Source organism: Meleagris gallopavo, chromosome 2 (genome assembly GCF_905368555.1).
Source record: "Meleagris gallopavo chromosome 2, MGAL_WU_HG_1.1, whole genome shotgun sequence".
NCBI lineage: Eukaryota > Metazoa > Chordata > Aves > Galliformes > Phasianidae > Meleagris > Meleagris gallopavo.
The window spans coordinates 88865934-88884852 of NC_139405.1; the positions used below are offsets into that span (position 1 = coordinate 88865934).

The 18919-nt window shown below is 35.8% G+C and overlaps 1 protein-coding gene across 1 annotated transcript in view; it reads left to right on the top strand.

The window, feature by feature from the left end:
- CSMD1 (CUB and Sushi multiple domains 1) overlaps positions 1-18919 on the top strand; it is a 1002456-nt gene that overhangs the window by 524583 nt on the left and 458954 nt on the right. The window contains exon 5 of the mRNA XM_085217921.1: positions 13171-13378. Coding sequence (XP_085074047.1) covers positions 13171-13378 — 208 coding nt within the window. The remainder of the gene's footprint in view (positions 1-13170; positions 13379-18919) is intronic.

The window sequence follows — 18919 nt, forward strand, 5'->3', positions numbered from 1 at the left end:
TATAGCCTCAAACATTGTGTTCTTCAACTTCTCAACCATTTTAGTGGCTTTCTATAGGTTTTTCTAGTCTGTTAATATATTTTTGGACTGTAGGATATTGGACACAGTATTCCAGACAGGGCCACACTAGTGTCAAACAGATAAACAAGTAGTTTCTCTTCAGATGCTGGCTATGTTCTTGCTCATGCAACCCAATATGAAGCTAGTTTTCATTGCTGCAGAAGTGTACCACTGACTCACCTTGTGCTTCACTAAATGATTTTGTCAGAGCTGCAACCTAGCAAGTATTTTTGAATGGCACGATCCTGTTCAAGCTGCAGAACTTTGCATTTCTCTTCTGAATTTAATGAGATTCCTCTCTGCCCATTCTTCCATCTTGTATAAGTTTGTCTAAATATCAGTCATGCCCTACAGGATGCCATTTGCAGTCTTCTTCAGGATGCATTCAATCCTGTACTCCAGATTCATGATGAAAATATTATATAAATTCATCCCCAATTGGAATACCTGGAGAATGCTGCAATAAACTGACCACTAGTTTGAGTTTGAACAATTGGCCTCTGACATCTGACCTGATGGTCTTGTCAGTTTTTCATGCAAATCCAAACCTTATGCTCTAAACTTGGCTACAGGGGTACGGTGGGGAACAGTGTTGTGAAAATCTTTCCTAGGAGAAGGTGATCAGGCTGGCCAAGAATAATTTCATAGAATCATAGAATGGCTTGGGTTGGAAGGGACCTCAAAGATCATCAAGTTCCCACTTCTCCTGCCACAGGCAGGGTTGCCTATTGCTAGATCAAGTGCTAGATCATATTGCCCCAATCAACCTGGCCTAAAACACCTCTAGAGAAGGGTCATTCACAATCACTCTGGGCAACCTGTTCCAGCATCTCACGACTTCCTCAGTAAAAAAACAAAAAACTTTCCCCTGACATCTAATGCGAATCTCCTCTCCTTTAGTTTAAAACCATTCCTCCTTAATCCATCACTATCTACCCATGTAAAAAGTTGATTTCCCTCATGTTTGTAAACTTTCTTTAAATATTGAAAGGCTGCAGCAAGGTCCCCACACAGAATTCTCCTTTTCAGACTGAACTGAAGCCCATTTCCTTCAGCCAATCTTCATAGCAGAGGTGTCCCATCCCTCCGGGTATCTTTGTGGCCCTCCTCTGGACCCTCTCCCAAAGCTCCACATCTTTTCTGTGTTGGCAGTCGCAGTCTTGGATGCAGAACTGCAGTTGAGAGTTGCATTCCCTTTGTCCACCGATGCTGTTACTCCATCACAGAAGGCCAACAGATTGATCAGATATGACCTTTTCACGAAGCTGTGCTATCTGTCTTGGATCACATGCTCATCCCTCATATGCCTTAAGTTCTTTACAGAGAGAGTGGTGAGGTGCTGGAACAGGCTGCCCTGAGAGATTGTGGATGCTGCATCCCTAGAGGTGTTCAAGGCCAGATTGGATGGGGCCTTGGCTGCCTGGTCTAGTATTAAATGTGGAGGTTGGTGGTCCTGTATGTGGCAGGGTGATTGGAGATTCATGATTCTTGAGGTCCCTTCCAACCCTGGCCATTCTGTGATTCTGTGCCTTAACATGTCTTCCAGGATGATCTGTTCCATGATCTTCCCAGGCACAGAGGTGAGGTTCACCAGCTTGTAATTCCCTGGATCTCCCTTCCTCCATTTATTTTAAATTGGAATGATGTTTCTATTTTTTCCAGTCCCCAGTGACTTTGCCTGACAGCGATGACTTTTCAAATATGATGGAGGCTGGCTTGGCAACCACATCAGCCAGCTCCTTTAGGTCCCTGACATGCTTGTAGTCCGACCCCACGGTCGCACTTGTACACAGTCAGTCTCATGAGGCGGTCTCAGATTTGCTCTACTCTTACACTAAGGAAGAGTTTTCTCTCCCAGTTCCCACCTAGAGATTCAAGATCAGGGATGTGAGAATCCTGGCTGCCAGTGAAGACTGAGGCAAATAACTCACTGAGTACCTCAGCCTTCTCTGTATCAGTTATAGCCAGTTCTCCTTTCTCATTTATCAGAAGAGGCATGCTCTCTTTGGCCTGTCTCTTCTGATCTATGCACCTGTAGAACCCCTTCTTGTTTTTTTTTTAACATCCCTTGCCAAGCTCAGTTCCATCTGTGGCTTGGCTGTCCTAATTCCATCTCTATATGTTCATTCAGCATTCCTGTATTTTTCCCTGGTGACAGGTCCTTAATTCCACTGCCTGTACTCTCCCTTCTTTTCCCTCAGTTTGACTAACAGGTCCTTGCCAAACCATGCTGATTTCTTACTGTCCCTGCCTGCTTTCTTGCTCTGAGAGATGGAGAGCTTGTACTCTCAGAAAGGCATCCTTAAAGAGTAGCCAGCCTTGTTCCACTCCTTTGTCTCTAAGGACTTCTTCTGAGGAGAACTCGTCCAACAATTCCTTAACCTGAAGTTCATTCTCCTGAAGTTTTGCACTGACAAAAACTGTTTTTTCCCAGTCACCTACTTGTGCTTCATGTGTTTAGGAAGGATTTTCATAAAGACATTCTTTATAATCTTTTGGTGATCTGATGTGAGCTTGAGAGATCTGCAGTTGCTAGAGTTTTTGAAAACGAGAAATAAAAACATATCCAGTCACTGTGAATCACACTCAATCTCCACTGCCGTTGGAAGATGTTGAAGAGCAGCTTTACACTGTGGCAGACCAAGAGCCCCTAGGTGTGTACTGTTAAGTAGCATGAAATCGCACACATCCCATTTATTTGTGTAGTCTCAAAATTGTTCCTGCTGTTTTGATTACTAGTTTTCTTCCAAAACTTCTCAGTTGTATTGTGAATTCAGAAGATTGAGTGCAGCCTCTGCCACGTCCTTCAGTTTCCTTTTGAAGTAGAAATGCATGTAGAATGGTTTCTAGAATGCCTACTCTTTACGTTTCTCACAAGTTTCATTCCTTCTAAGTTTTGACCTTTCTCCTTTTATCTCCATATTTCTCAGCAATACTTCTATGTTCCCATTGAGTAGCTTGTCCCTTCTTTCACCTTTTGTATGCTACTGTTTTGCATTTGAGATAAAGTACCTCAGTCAGGAATTCCCTGTTCAGCCCTCAGCAGCCTCCTTCTATGACTATTCATTTATGTACAGAAAGAGATGGATCACTCTTGATCTTTGAGGAAGCTGCCCTTGAAGTCAAACAAGCTCCCCTGGGCCCTCTAGCTCTTCAAGGCATTATCCCATGAGAGCCTGTCTACTACTTCACAAGCAAGTTAAAATCTGTTCTGCTGAACTCCAAGGAGTTTATAATATTACTTGTCTCTCTCATATCTCTTAGGATTTTCAACTTGTAGTTGTTAGAACTGCAGCTGGCATTGAGTATCACTTCTTTGAATTGTTCTTTGTTTCTACACCTAATTGCTTTGTCCAGTGTCTGCATTAAAAAGAAAATTCTTCCCAGTGAACTCAGGAATCTAGTGGATTACTGGCCATTTGCTCTGCTGCCATCCATAGAGATGTTGAGGTGATTAAAGTCTCCAGTATGAACCTAAATATGTGGTTCAGAAGCTTAGTAATTTAAAGTTTTAATCATTTCTTCTTGATCTTCTTAACATTTAACGTCTGTAGTAGACATTCAGCATGACTTCCCTTTTGGCTTCTCTTTCTCTGTACAGCAAACCTCTGTTCATTCAAGGTCCTACTTTGCATGTGGTACAGGTTCTCCTTTTGTTTCCACTTTTCCTAAAAGCCTGTGTCCATCCATCACAGTACTCCAGGCAGGTGAGCTTTCCTACTAACTCTCCGTAATCTCAGTGACACCACAGTTTTGTGTGTACTTCTAGTTTGTCCAGTGTGCTTCCTTCCCATGTAACAAATTTCTGTGCACAGGCACATGAACTGAGCTTCCAGTCATGTTTCTGTCTGAGAAGAAAATAAATAGACTAACTTTGCCCTGCCCCATGTGGTATTCTCTGGGCCTGTTCTCTGATTCGCCTATAGGTTTTGACTTGTATCTGTGATAAACTTAGTTTGGAGCTCTCCTCGCTATTTTGCCAGGCAGAGTTTACGTCTCTCCTGCAGACCTCATTCCTTCAAGAAGATCCTGTTGTCAAATAGCTCAGAGCCCTGTTGCTGAGCAAGTTGCTTGTTCTGAAGGAATATGACACTCTTGCCTGAGCTTTTCCCCTTGCATCAAGAACCCCTGTGGGCTTCTGCGCCTATCAGCCTTATCCCAGACTCGTGTCAACAACCTTTACTGCTCAAATTCTCCCTCAGCAATATTAGGAGTAGGTATGTGGTTGAGTAACAAAGTATAGCATTTGTCTTTCTGTAATAATTTGTAAAGGTTTATTGCATCCCTGGCGGCATTCAAGGCCAGCTGGATATGGCTCTTGGCAGTGTGGTCTAGTGGTTGGCGACCCTGCATATAGCAGGGGGTTGAAACTAGATGATCTTTGTGGTCCTTTTCAACCCAGCCCATTCTATGATTCTATGATTGCAGCTGTTTCGGCTAATAATACAGTTCCTTACAGAAAATAACTATTTTATAAACATTTGTGCTAAAAAGAAAATACAAGAGTTAATAACCATGAAAGAAACAGAGATATGGGTCATGTCTGCTGCTTGCATTCGATTTCAATCAGTATGCAGCAAAGAATTTTTTTAATCAATGCTTTGAATGCTATAAGAAAACATTTTTTTCTAATCTTTTGATTGTCTGATCCTGAATGTGTCTTTATCCTTCTAGTAAGATGTAGTGAGCAGGTTTCAGGAAAAAAAAAAGAAGTTGTAAGTTCATAGTATCATCAGTGTCTACTAAACATCTCTTCTCTTTCTGTAGATGATCCCTCTTTGGTAGTGTTTACTGATGTAAGTACAGGAAATATGACCCTGTATATACAAAGCTCTCTAGCAAGAATGAAATTTTGCACATGATTTGTAATTTTGTGAATTTACTCTGTTAATAAATAAAAACTCAAATAGGGATCTACAGCTGATACAGAACTTCTATGACAGCAAATATTTTGGTGTAGCTTCTGCAAAGATATGCAAATCATAGCACAATAGTTAAACAATTTCTTAATAATTGATTTCTGTACATTGAAACTTTGCCTTAGTGGATTTATTTTCCAATTCATGTGGGGTGTGAAATTTATGATGATTTTGGGCATTCCTTATTTATTTAATTTTATCTCTCTGGAACATACAGACTTAGAAGGGGCTAGTCCTTTCTATTCTCTATGTCTTCGGGAAGAGAATGCTACCAAGGGATTTTCATGAAAACATGTTTTAATGAAAATCATAGAATCATTCCACTGCATCCATTCAAGATAATATAGAAGATTAAAAATAAAACTACATTTTATACATATATATATATATATATATATATATATTAGTAAAATAGTATCCTTATTCTCTGTTGCATATTTAACTGATACTGGCAAATTCCTATTTTCTGCAATTTTGTTGCTTAATATTTTAAGAAACATTAAGAAGCTGGTGTTGAGTAATTTATACATTGTCTAACTGAGCAATTGCTGTTTCTACTAGAAAAAATTATAGTGAATTACTAACTCTAAGGAAGATAGATACAGCGTTCATTCTTGTATCCATAATATTGCTTTCTGGCTTCTACTCAGTGTGGCCCTGCAGAGTGTAATGAGACAGAACTGCACTGTGATGGCTTATAATGAATTCTGATCATAGATCAGAATGATCTAGCCAGTGTCATTTTTAGAGCATTTTGATGATTTGTGTGTTAAAATGTTTGTTTGTTTGTTTGTATGCCTCAATAAACAATGATTTTTTGTGTGTAAAATTATGGCAGTTTCCAAACTGAAAAAGATAGAAAAAAACAAAACAAACAAACAAAAAAAACAAATGAAAAGTTCAAAACCAAGAATTTATGGGAAAAAAATGGTTTACAAATTTGTTGTCTTAAAAAAATTGACAACGTGTATCATTCAGTGATCCATGTAAATTCTGCTTTTTTGCCCTGCAAAATGAAAAACTCTTTGTTGTCTCTATCTTAACTGCTGTATCAGTGTCACAGTGTCTTCCTTCATCTTGGGGTTGCAGTATTATGCTGTAAATTCTGAAATATTTTGAAAATCAATTTCATTCTTGGCAGTAACTTCACTAATAGTTGCTTTATGATATGTGGCTACTTCTAAGAAGAACTTTGTATGATTAGGTTCTCAATTCTCAATAATTTTGAGGATCTCTAGTTGATTATAGTTACATGAGACTTGATTTTTATGAAGCTAACATTAGGAATACAAATTGGATTAGCGACATCTTAATTGTAAGCTTTTTCACACAGTGAAAATAGCTCTGAGAAGAAGAACATGTATTATATTACACTACGCATTTTATAAGAATAAAATGAACAAGTAGTGTAAACTGTACATGTCAGAAATGTACACAAGCATCAAGTAGCAGGTTTCAGATTTAAATCAATTATTGGAGAAATGATTAATATATAATGAATAATGAATAATATATAATGAAGGTATCAGAATAGATAAAGGAAGAGAGGATTTTATGATTAATGATAGAGTTAGAAAATTGAATACAGAGATTCAGAACTGATATTTTTAAATACCTATCAAATTGAAATTGAAGTTCATCACGCTGTTCACACTTTCACCTGCATTATGAGACCAGATATATACCACTATGTCCAGATAGATACAAGTTAGTAAGAATGAAACAAAAATCTCTGAAACAGTCATAATGATGAAGGATTGCATAACTACATGTGAACTTTCGGAAATAACTGGATTAAAGTTCCTAGTTAATAAAAAATGCAAGTGAAACATGCAAAACTCATTAGTATATCCTTAAAGCATTCAGCATTCTTCCTTTTTGCTTCAAAATTAGGACTCTACTATTAATTTGTTGTAGATCGTTATTTTAGGGAATCCCTTCAGTGTTAAAAATTAAAAACAACAACAAAAACAAAAGTGAAGTATTATCATATCACCAGAAAAGAGTTTATGATGCTTAGTTGAAAAGAATCTTTACAAGATATCCAGAAGACTGATCTTTTATTTCTGTAGGACAATGGATGAGATTACAAATTTATGATTAATTGTCAAAGGTCTTAAGTTTGTTATCCTTTTTTAAAATCACATTTTTTGCGAAATAATTGTAGCAGAGTTGCAGTTTGGATTCTGTTTGCTCAAGCACGTACTATCGGTAACTGGACTTTTATGCCAGGTTAGTTGCTAACTACCATGTAGTTAACTAGATTGATCTATGCCCGTGATAGGGGGGGCAGTAAGTCTGTGGACCCCCTGGCCCCCAAAAATGGGAAGGGAAAAGGAAAAGGGGTAGGGAGATGGGAGCTGGGCTCAAGGTAAAAAAAATAGAACAGTGGCAGTGATCTAAGGAGGTAAACTTATTTTACTAAGTATGATACCAGAATGCAAGATAACACAATATAATACAATTTAATTGAAATTGATACTAATAAATCAAATAAAATAGGAGAGAAAGAGAGAGAATTTTCTGAAATCAAGCAAACCTGAAAAGCACATGGCTTGGAAGCACCCCCACACTCTCTGCCAGGCAGTGAGCAAGAGCAAAAAAAACAAAACAAAAAAAAGTAATGGGCCAGATCCCATGACTTCCATGATGTATCTTCCTCTCTGGCTGTGAGGTGCTCTGGAAAATGCAGTTCTTCTTCTCTTTTGAGAACTAGGTATCTGGAGTATTAACTCTTTAATTACCTGTGCTTTGCATGATGTTATGATGTGGAATATCGATAGCAAATATTACAAAACCATGACAGTACCTAACCACGATAATTTGTGCAATTTTAACAAAATCCCACTGTACTTGAAAAGAAATCTGAATTATTCTGAATTTTCCTTTGAAAAGCCCAGAGAGAGAAAGAAAATTCATCTCATGGATTAAAGATTATTTAATTAATTTGGAGATCATCAACAGCAAATGAAGTAACTGAGAAACTGAGGCAATACAATCTGTGCTACAATACATCTAGATCCAAGTAATTATAGGAAAGAAAAAATATTTTTTTGACATGTTTCCAGTTCTTAAAACACAGAAAAGAAGGACAGTGTTTGGCTTTCAACTATCCAAAATAAATAATGGAATCATAGAATATTTTGAGTTGGAAGGGGCCTTGAAGACCTAGTTGCAACTTCTCTTCCATGGGCAGGGTTGTCATCCACTAGATCGGGCAGCCCAGAGTTTCATCCCATCTGACCTTGAATGCCTCAAGGGATTGAGGCATCCACTGCTCCTTTGGGCAGCCTGTTCCAGTGCTTCACTGGAAGAATTAAAGAATAAAGAATTTCTTCCTAACATCTAGCCTAAATCTTCCCTTTTTAGGTTTAAAACCATTCCTCCTTGTCCTATAATTATCAAATAAGGTCTATACAAGACTAAAGCATGATAGAGTATGAGCAAGTGGAACTATATCTTTTGATGGTTAATTAGTTGGCTGACCTAGCCAACTAATCAACTATCACCTTCTGCCTCGTATTTGTTCAGTAGCACATGATAAATTTGCATATGTTGTTCTTTCTGTTCCTGTGAACATTGGTGTGCTTCTCTTGGTGCAAACTTTGCAATATTACAGTGTTTCTGTCATCATTTTCAACATATTGAAGCTGATACTCACTCTCTGCAGAGTTCCCGATCATAATCTGCTGATTCACGTGACTTAACTGATTGAGATGCATTTCATCGTGTGACAGCTCTGCATTTCTGTCCAGAACATGGCTTGTCCTTCATATTCTTGTTGCCACTGTTGAAACACAGTATCCAATAGCTCACTGTGCTCACATTCGCTGTTTTGTCTCCATAAAATTTCACCAGGCATCAACAGATGTCAACGGGTGCAATTTTTTCCACATGAGGAATTCACTTACACACTCTTGCTTCATACACACTTTCATGCCAGACATCATTTTGTCAGCCTGCTCCTCTGCTGTTTATTACATGGCAACAAAAATAAATAGAATATTGGTGGGAAGGTTCAGCCTCTACTGCCATATCTCAAACATCCACCTTTGATGTTGTGGGACAACATAAAAAAAATAGGATATATGATTAACAAAAAAAAAAAGTAATATTTTTCATTATCTACAATGATTACATAGTGATTCTTTTTATTTGTATATACATCTTCACGAGACAACAGTATGCACTTGCAGCCTGGAATGACAACTAGATCTTGGGCACCATCAAAAGAATTACGGCCAGCAGGACAAAGGAGGTGATTGTCCCTCTCTGCACTGCTGTTGTGAGATCCCACCTGGAATGTTGTGTCCCAGCTGGAGGTGCCCAGCACAAAAAGATGTAGAACTGTTAGAGTGGATCCAGAGGAGGGCCACAAAGATGATCAGAGGACTGGAGCAACTCTGATCCAGTCTGGAGCACCTCTGAACCACGGAGGCTGAGGGAGCTGGGCTTGTTCAGCCTGGAGAAGAGAAGGCTCTGAGGAGATTTCATTGTGGCCTTCCAGTACCTAAGCGAACTTATCAACAGGAGAAGGACCAACTTTTTACATGAGTAGATAGTGATAGGGTAAGGAGCAGTGGTTTTAAACTAAATGAGAGGATATTTAGTTTACACGTTATGAAGAAATTTTTCACTCAACTGGTAGTGAGGTGCTGGCTCAGGCTGCCCAGAGGAGCTGTGGAGGCCCTATACTTGGAGGCATTCAAGGATAGGTCAGATGGAGTCCTGGACAGCCTGATCTAGTGGGTGGCAGCCCTGTACACAGCAGAGGGATTGGTACTAGGTGATCTTTAAGGTCACTTCCAGCCTAAGCCATTCCATGATTTGATGATTCTATGATATATTTGTTACTGTTTTATCTAGACTACTTGTATTTCCTGTATGTATTTTTTTTTCAAGTGGTGGAAGCCATATGTGTTTGCAGCATACTTGATCTAATATGCATGTTTTCTTAGTTTTGAGCTCTTAAATCTTACTACTGAGAGATCCAAATATTTGTAGCTTTACACTTCAAGTAGTCATTTACACTGATAGAAACAGCAGTTTGTGCAGTTGCTCACAACTTCAAAATTACCATGAGTGCTTAGAATTAATTACTTGCATGTTTTAACAACCAATTTGTTAATCACTTTGTTTGAATTGTTGAAGCCTGACACAATATCTCCTATAAAATTGCTTCAAGCACAGTGATGCATTAAGATTTCATTCAATGTCTTAGCTTCTCAGAAGCACCAAATAGAGAAAACTGTGGCCAAGGAGAGTGACCAATCCAAGAGGCTCTCAGACCTGCTGGTGAAACACAACTTATGCCCACAAGGCCAAACCCTACCCAAAAGTAGTGTTGGCACATCCTGCCTGCCTATTCTAACTCTTATGTGATTTATTGTGTTACAGCATTCAACAGTTTGGTTGCCTCAGAGTGGATGCTGTCTCTGAGTGAGGAAGCCTGGAAACCACAGGCTTTTGGAACATAAAACATATGTCAGTGGCAATACAGATTTATGTGTTCCTACCTGACTAATATCTGCTTTCCAATGCTGTGCTAATTTGGTTTCTTGCAGGTCTCATAGAAATGCTGTTCTTGAATTGATTAAAAAGCAATGCATCGCTCCAGGGCAGATAGGTGGAGTAGCCTGAGATCCCCCATTTTTTTGTTGATAGTATATAATGTATAAATTTAGACTTCTGCATGTGATTACCAGAAATAATTAACGACATAGCATTCCTTGTCAGCTGTAACAGTCAAAGCTTTACTGCTCAAAGCTTAGTACAATGCGCTGCAGCATAAATACTGGGTAGCACTGAAATTCCCACTAATATGTTACTTACTGCCAGTTTAAGCACAATGGGAGATGATATCACTGAAAATGTTGTCATAGCAAAACATAATAGCAAGTACCCAGTACCAAAGCATTTTGGGTAGGAAGTATATGGATAAGTAAGTATATGGATGAGAAAAGAATCCTTTCTGTCTTTCAAAGGTACAGATATAACCTATACGCTTTCATTAATTGGAACTCCTATCCTAACTACTCTTTTATTTTGATTCCTAAAATAACTAGCTAACTAAGTACATAAATATACACAGTTATGGTAAAACATGAACAAGTGTAAAATTTGAGAAATAGAGGTGGAAATCAGCAGTTTTTGTTGTTTGTTCACTCAAACTCTAATACGGATGATGACCACACTGGAAATCAATAACTAGCTGTTACTTTCTGTACTGAAATATTGGCAGAATATGTATCAAGTTAATTTGTTTTTGCTCTGTTGATGATCTTATGTGAAGTGCTTGAAAACTATAGAGTTTAAAATAAAAATGGAAGAAAACATCATTTTAGATATTACTGGATAACAAATCATGATTCTCCTTTCTTATTATATATTATAAAATTTTAAAATTCTTATCTTTAAATGTATTGTGGATCAGGAATTTGACTCTGATCCCTAACTTTATCCATGAGTTCTTTGAATTTCCCACCTGTCTTTTCCATTAGCGGCACAATGACTCTTTCAGTGTGCACTGAATTGCAGGCCAGGAACTGATTGAGAAAAACAAAAATAACAGGGCCCAGACAAGAAGACATTATATTTATTGAAAAGAACTATCCTCCTCTGTTTGTGTTCCAACAAATTATGAAGTTTTTATAAAGTTTGTGGTAGCTAAGGATGTATACACACCACATTCTCATCTCTAGATTGGAGAGATTCGTATTGTTTGAATCTATTCAGCATCTTTTGCTCCTCTTTAGTCACACCATTGGCCTGTAGAGTGCTTAAGTATTAAATATTCTGTTTCTGATTTGCTCCCAGTTCTCCCTTTAATTTCCTTTATTATCTATTTGTGCTTTTTCAGTAGTCTCCTTTTTAAAATGCCTAGCCAGTTTTCTTCTTCCTTTGATTCAAATGAATCATTTTTCCTTAAATCTTCCCTTATAACTCATTTTCACTGATAGTCTTTCAACTGTGATTGAAAGGAGCAGTTCTACTCCTATCCTTATGCTACCTTAATTAGCTATTCAGTTATTATTCTAATTAGACTGTAAGTTCCTTGTGTCATGCACCTTGTCAAGCTATTTGTTTTTAAATCTCCACATGCGCTTATATTATGTAAATAATGCCTAATGATAATAGCAGTAAGTAGAGATGATAAAATGGGTAAAAATGAAACATTTATCTTCTATCATTCACCAATGCAGAAATATTTTAATTGCTGTTGCTATAGCTTCCATAGCCACATTGTAACACACTGAAAGCTACTTGATGAATTTTTAACTTTTTATATCTATGAATTGCATAGGTTATGTGTAATTTTTTTTTAATCTATTTGTTTTTAATTGTGTTTTAATGCTCAGTGTTAGTAACACTCAGAATATTTTCAAAGCTTTCAATAAAATCTTAGGAGAAAAGCAAAAGTACAAAAAATCTAATCAATTTCTGTTTTGTTAGCATATTGAACAACATTCTAGACTGAACGAAAGATTATTATGCTCCGTATTTTTAAAATTTAGTTAATAACCATAAAATAGAAAAAGTATTACTAGTATTATTAGCTGTTGATATGTGAACCTTAGAAAGTTCATCTGGAAACAAAACATTCAAAATTTGCCATCTGTAAACATCCCAATTCAGAACAAATAACTGTAGAATGAATTATGTGATTTTATTAAAGCTTCCTAGATTAGGAGAGATTTTTAATCTATAGGAATATTTTTTTCTACAGTTCTTTACAATTCCAAGAAATTAAATAGAACATTAGAATTATTTTTAAATCCATACCATGGAGCCAAAATGAATTTTTGTGATTCTCTGCTCAGATATTTCTTAAGTTACTTCTGTGGATACTTTCATAGGACCAAACTATGGTTTCTTCAAATCAGCTTGTACTAGATGTCTCTGCTGAATTTTTCCTTGTTTGTCCTGTAGCTAAAGAAAAGAAGGAAAATAAATAAATAAATAAATAAATAAATAAAATCAAACAAAAAAGAACAGAAACCAAAAATCTGTTGATGTAATGCCAGAAAATTTTGTTTTGTTCAGAAAGAGATATTTTTTTTTCTCTGTATGTATATATTTGGGGGTGCTGCATGCACAGCAGAAAAAAGCTTGGTTCAGTATGTCAGAAACAGGGTGATGCTTCACTTATTAAAAATGCAGTTGCATTAGTAATCGCTATTCTGTTCATCAGCTGAAGGAGCATGTGGAGGGACACTACGAGGGACAAGTGGAACCATTTCAAGTCCTCACTTCCCTTCAGAGTATGAAAATAATGCTGATTGCACCTGGACCATATTGGCTGAACCAGGAGATACAATTGCTTTGATTTTTACTGACTTCCAGTTGGAAGAAGGATATGACTTCTTAGAAATCAGTGGAACAGAAGCACCTTCAATATGGTAAGTGAGAGCTTTTGTAAAGATCCATGTTTCTGTTTTCCTTTGTTGGTGTTTTTAAAAGATATTTAAGGGCAGCTGTGCTTTCAATCTGTGGGTAATAACCATTTTGTTAGATATTTTCCTTTGGTGTCTTTTCATCCTCCAGGGCTGAAAACAATAAAGTAATCTGTTTCCAGTGCTTTCCAAATCTTCATTTTCCTCTTGTTATATTGGTAAAGTGTCTTAGCAGTGAGCATTCATTGCTGTTCTACATTTGAACTTGGTACAAGCATGTTAGCAGATGCTGTACCTTGAATGGTTGGTTTATCGTGATATTGTACTTTTTGAGCAAAATTCAGCCTCATAGAAAAACAGGAACAAATAGAGAGCAAATAGATGTCATCTTATTCTATACAGGCTGTAAATCAGTTCTATTTCTGTACTCATGCTTTCATAAATTTTTATTTTTTGTTGACTCGTTAAAAAATTTGGCTTAGGAATATTAGGGCTTACCGATATTAGTGCTTAATTAATTCAGGATTAGCAATTGTAATACTCAAACTTCTTTCTCTGTACCAAGTAAAAGATGATAGTTCTTCATATGAGTTATTTTAACTGATTAAATTACAGAACAGTTTGTATTAGGATTTTTCTGCAAGCAACATATAGAGGCTTTATATTGTTTTAATCTCTGAGCAGAATGTCTTGTGTTTGGTATATTGCTATAAAGTGTAGCCTTGGTAAATAAATAAATAAATAAATAAATAAATAAATACAACTAAAACCACCACAGACCTGCTGCTCACATGTGGCCGATGGATATTATCTTCAGAATGCTCTTTCTGGAGATCTGATGAATCTCACTTTTATTTTTATGGCATAATGTGCTAAGCAATGAAATATATTTTGTGAAATTCTAGGTAGCATCTGATGTGTTAAAAAAAACTTGTCAAATGAAAATGTGCATGCTTAGCAAGCTTTGCTCTGAGGATACTACTGGATTTTGTCATAAAATTACTCTCTCATTTTTCCATGGGACTACAAGTTGTATAACAGCAGCCACTGAAATAGCTTTGTATAAATTAAGTGTTCATATTTTGCTTTCTGAAATACAATGTGTAAATACCCCATTTGCCTCACTGTCAGGCAGAAACATGCACAACATTCATCAGTTCTGATGTTTTATTATTGTGGGTTCTGAGGAGTAGATGCTGAAATCTGGAAAGAAAAGAGCTAATGGAATCTTATTACAGGACATAAAAATCTGTCCATTTGGTTTTATGTGATAGGCTCTAATAGCTACATGAGTATATATTTGCAGCTGTATTCCAAGAAATTCACTGGCTACTGAACTTTAACATATAAATATAGGAATTGTTTTATATTCTATGTTTTTATGGTTGTGTAGTTTACAGACATTTACATATACATATCCATTCCCCAGAAGATTTCTCAGAATAGGTGATACAGAAGAATATTTACAAAGCAAAGGATACATATTTTGCATTGATCTTGTATGGTATTGATCACTAGTAGTGCTTGAAATCAAAAAGATCATAAGAATCTTCTTTCTCCTAGAGTTTAATCTGAACATTTTTTCTGTTTTTTAGTTTTGTTTTGTTTTGTTTTGTTTGCAGATATTTTTATTAGCATGCTTAATCTTATTACAAAAAGAAAAATGTGGAATTTATGATATGTTCCTGTGGTCACTACTAAAAGTTTGAAGAAGCTATGGGAAGTTTTATAAGAAATGTTTAAAGGATTATTGGATAAATTGTAATGATGCTACACATTCAGCTATATTTAAACTAGAATGGTTACCATAGTGACATTGGAGCCATGCTAAACGTAGTGCGTGCTGTAATCTACTAAAATCAGCTGTGCTCAGATGTGAAATTATTCCATACATAAGACTAATGGTCTAAAGGTGTGTCACCCTAAAATGTTTAATTGTTGCCTTTTATTGTATCTGGCACCATGTCAACAGATTTCTGCAGTAATTCTGTGTTAGAAGACATGTATGCCATTAGTGCAATGTGGTAATTATGATGGTTCTTTTCCTTAAAGGAATATTTGCTGAAGAATAAGCCAAATATTTTCCTACTAAAAAGCCCAGAAACACAGATATGTTAGTACTGGAAAACTTAGAAAGAGAATAAGAATAAAGAAAATAATTTCAGATGGTGATTCTCTAGTGATTTTAGTGTACGGTGCCGTAGCTCTAGATTAACCTCCTGTCTCCAGAAATATCAACAATATTATAAATGGTTCCATGACAATTACAGGAGAAACTGAATTAACCTTTTAGAAACAATTAAGTAAAGTGATGGAAATGCTAGAACAAATAGAAACTACATGCTGAGAAAAAATAATCTTATGTGTATATAAAATCTGTATATGAGATATTCTATCATATTCTGTTCCAGTCCAGTCCATTCTATTATATTTTTTCTATGCCTCACATGTTTCTAAACCTTCTTTAAGATGTTTAGTCAGTTTTAATTTTATCTAGCTGTTTGTAGGTTTGTTTCTCAATGCATTGAAAAGGAGAAAGGGATTTTTTATTTTTTCTTACTTACAAAGGATTATTTGAAAACTATGCATGCAGTCCATCCTAATGATATTAGTTTATAAAAGATTCAAGTAACATCACATCACTATTCATTTTATGTCCACGATACAATTAGAGTGTCCAAAGTTATTGACATTTTTTGTCTAAGTAAGGGGCAGTTATGTAGATCTGGGTCTTGAATGGATGTTCATATATAGATGTATTTTTTTATTTCTTCTTTGAATCAATATGAGTGTCAGTGGGCTTAAAAAAATGTGTACTAGTGCTTGCAAAGTGAATATGATCAGGTAGAGTACATTTTCTAGTTTGTAAGGGAAGTAAAATTATTATTAGTTACACTGTAGATGGAAGAAACCTTTCTGAATTTGAATCAGTTGGTTAATCTGTTATTACACAGAGAAACCTAAGATGTAAGATATGTTTATCTGGAGTTGGTACTCTCTTTTTCCCAATACCAAGAACAGTACTTCTGGGAGCTTATCGGAAAACCTTCTGTCTGGAGTCCATCTCAAAGTCCACCAAATGTCTGGATTTTTAAAGATTCTAAAGACCTCCTGTGATGAATTATTAGAAGTGAAATAATTTTTTTTATTCACATAATTTTTCTACATTAAATCTCATTTTAAGTGGCTCCAGATATGTCTCTTTATGTTTCAGCTAAAATTATGTTGTATTTAAAATTAAAACAAGGTTGGATCTAGAGATGGCATTAAGAAGAATCTAGAAGTCCAGAATGAACATGATATGCTTTGATGTAAAATCAATAACGTATATCTTGGGGAAACCATTCTTTTGAAAATCTTTTTGTGAGTCTTCCCAAAGACTGCCCCTCAACGTTGTTATAGATGCAAATATATATTGATTTGGACTATTCAGCTATTTTCAGGTGAGGTAAAGCTGAGCAATTCACATGGCTGTAGATAAGTCAGATTCGGGCTTTTTCTTTCAAGTATGTGTTTTTGCCATAACTTATGCAAAATTAAAAACACATTTGAAAAAAAAATATATAGCATTACAATATGAACAAAAGGCAATTATGATGATAAGAATAATTCTGCTATTACTACTTTTCAACTTGAAATCTTGATATTGAACATATCTTGTTCTTATTATTTTCTACTTTAGTATACAATACAAACATTATCTGACTGGTTCCATTTATATCTACAATTATTATCTTTTTTTCTTTTTTTTTTCCATTTTTTGCCAATAGAAGAGAACAAGCTGTACTTCATATTTAATTTTATTCAAATAAATTTCTTAATACTATTTTAAAATATATTTAGAATTATTTGGACTTCCTTATAAATCACCTCAATACCCTAGTGAAAGACCACGGAAATTTATGTGAATGTGAGAGTGTTTTGGAAGCAACAATAATGAATTGCTATATTCTTGGCATACATTTTGACATAAGTAACTGTAGTTATCTCAAACACTCTTCCTGGTTCTGTGCTAACGAATTAATTCTTAATGCAATTGAGTCATAACGGCAATTTGTGTTTCTTAGATAAATTTGTGTACTTACATATACCAGTACAAGCTTTTAGATGTTATTCTAATCAGTAGCATTCAAATCTGTTTATTTCTTTTGTTTCTAGAAATCTATCTTAGTCTTACCTCTTGCATGAGAATATTGAGTTGTGTAAATCACCTTTTTAATAGACAACTATATATGAACTGATTATTTCAGAATTACATGATTATACAGCTGAAGAGCACCATCTATTGGTTTACTATGAAAAGGTGTGCACTCTCAATAAAGTTGTTATATGCCCTTGACAATATAAGGCTCTTTTTATTTTCTTTTCCTTTTCCATCAAATGCAAAAGACAGTGCCATGACCATGCAATGAGATGGAAGCAATTAGATCCCAAACTTTTCACTTTAGAAAACTATTAAATTATTTATTTGTAATAATTTATTTATTTTTGCCTGTTTAGAGTCATGATACCAGTCATCCTTGTTTTTCACCATGGAACTTTGCTGAAACTCTGCCTGGTCATATATATATATATTGTTGGAGATGCTGGTATATGGTTTTCTTGCTATTGTATTAAATATATCTTATAAGGAGATATATCTTTGCTGGTCATAGTGAGGCAGATTCAGATTCTAATTACATAGTGAAGACAAAGCCAAAGAATATGATAAAGTTTAACAAATAAGCAGAAATGTATTGTTTGAGTTTGTATGTGATCTCTGAGTTGCTGGTACTGCACTGCAAGAAATTAGATCATGGAGGCAGTCAGGTCTTTGAGCTGGAGAGACAGTGAATCTAAGATATAAAGAATTTCCTTTGGGTGGATTGGAGGATAGCTTGACAGATTTTAAGGAGCTGGTAAAGTTCTGGAAGCATCTTCTGAATGGTAGAGTGTGTTTGGTTTCTGTCTGGGAATTTTGATCTTCAGAGTAGCCATGGTGAGAATTTTGAGCTGTAAGTCAGACCAGATTTTACAGTGTGTCATTCCAAATGTGCCTGAGAGATGTACTCAGGTCACCACTACCACCTGCACAGAGTGAACTAAAACACCTCAAACTCTTAGGAAAACCACCATCACTGATGTTACCATATTTGCATGGTAGGCATCTTTTCTTTTCCTTCAAAACAGGACTATCTTGGTACGTTTTCATCTCCTGTGTAGGACAGCAGTGGAGCCTGGCTGATCATCTTCTTTTTTGTTACAAATATGGTAGCCTTACTAGCATTCTGTGTGTTTTTTTTCAAAAGGTAGTGGCCCACATAGTGATGGCAAGTGCTGAAATACATATCCAAGTCTTCTAATCTTTGGGTAGTGATGTAAGAAAATGCTAACTTACTTTTGGATAACATCTTTCCTTTGGATTATGTTTTGATCTTGTGTTCAGAGATTCAGGTTGATTGAAATAATCGGATTTAAAAAAAAAATGTTAAAAGAATTTTTGTTAAGGCCCAATTAGGTAATATATAATAGAAATCTTGAGAAAAGTCTGATGTTTGTGTTTAAAGA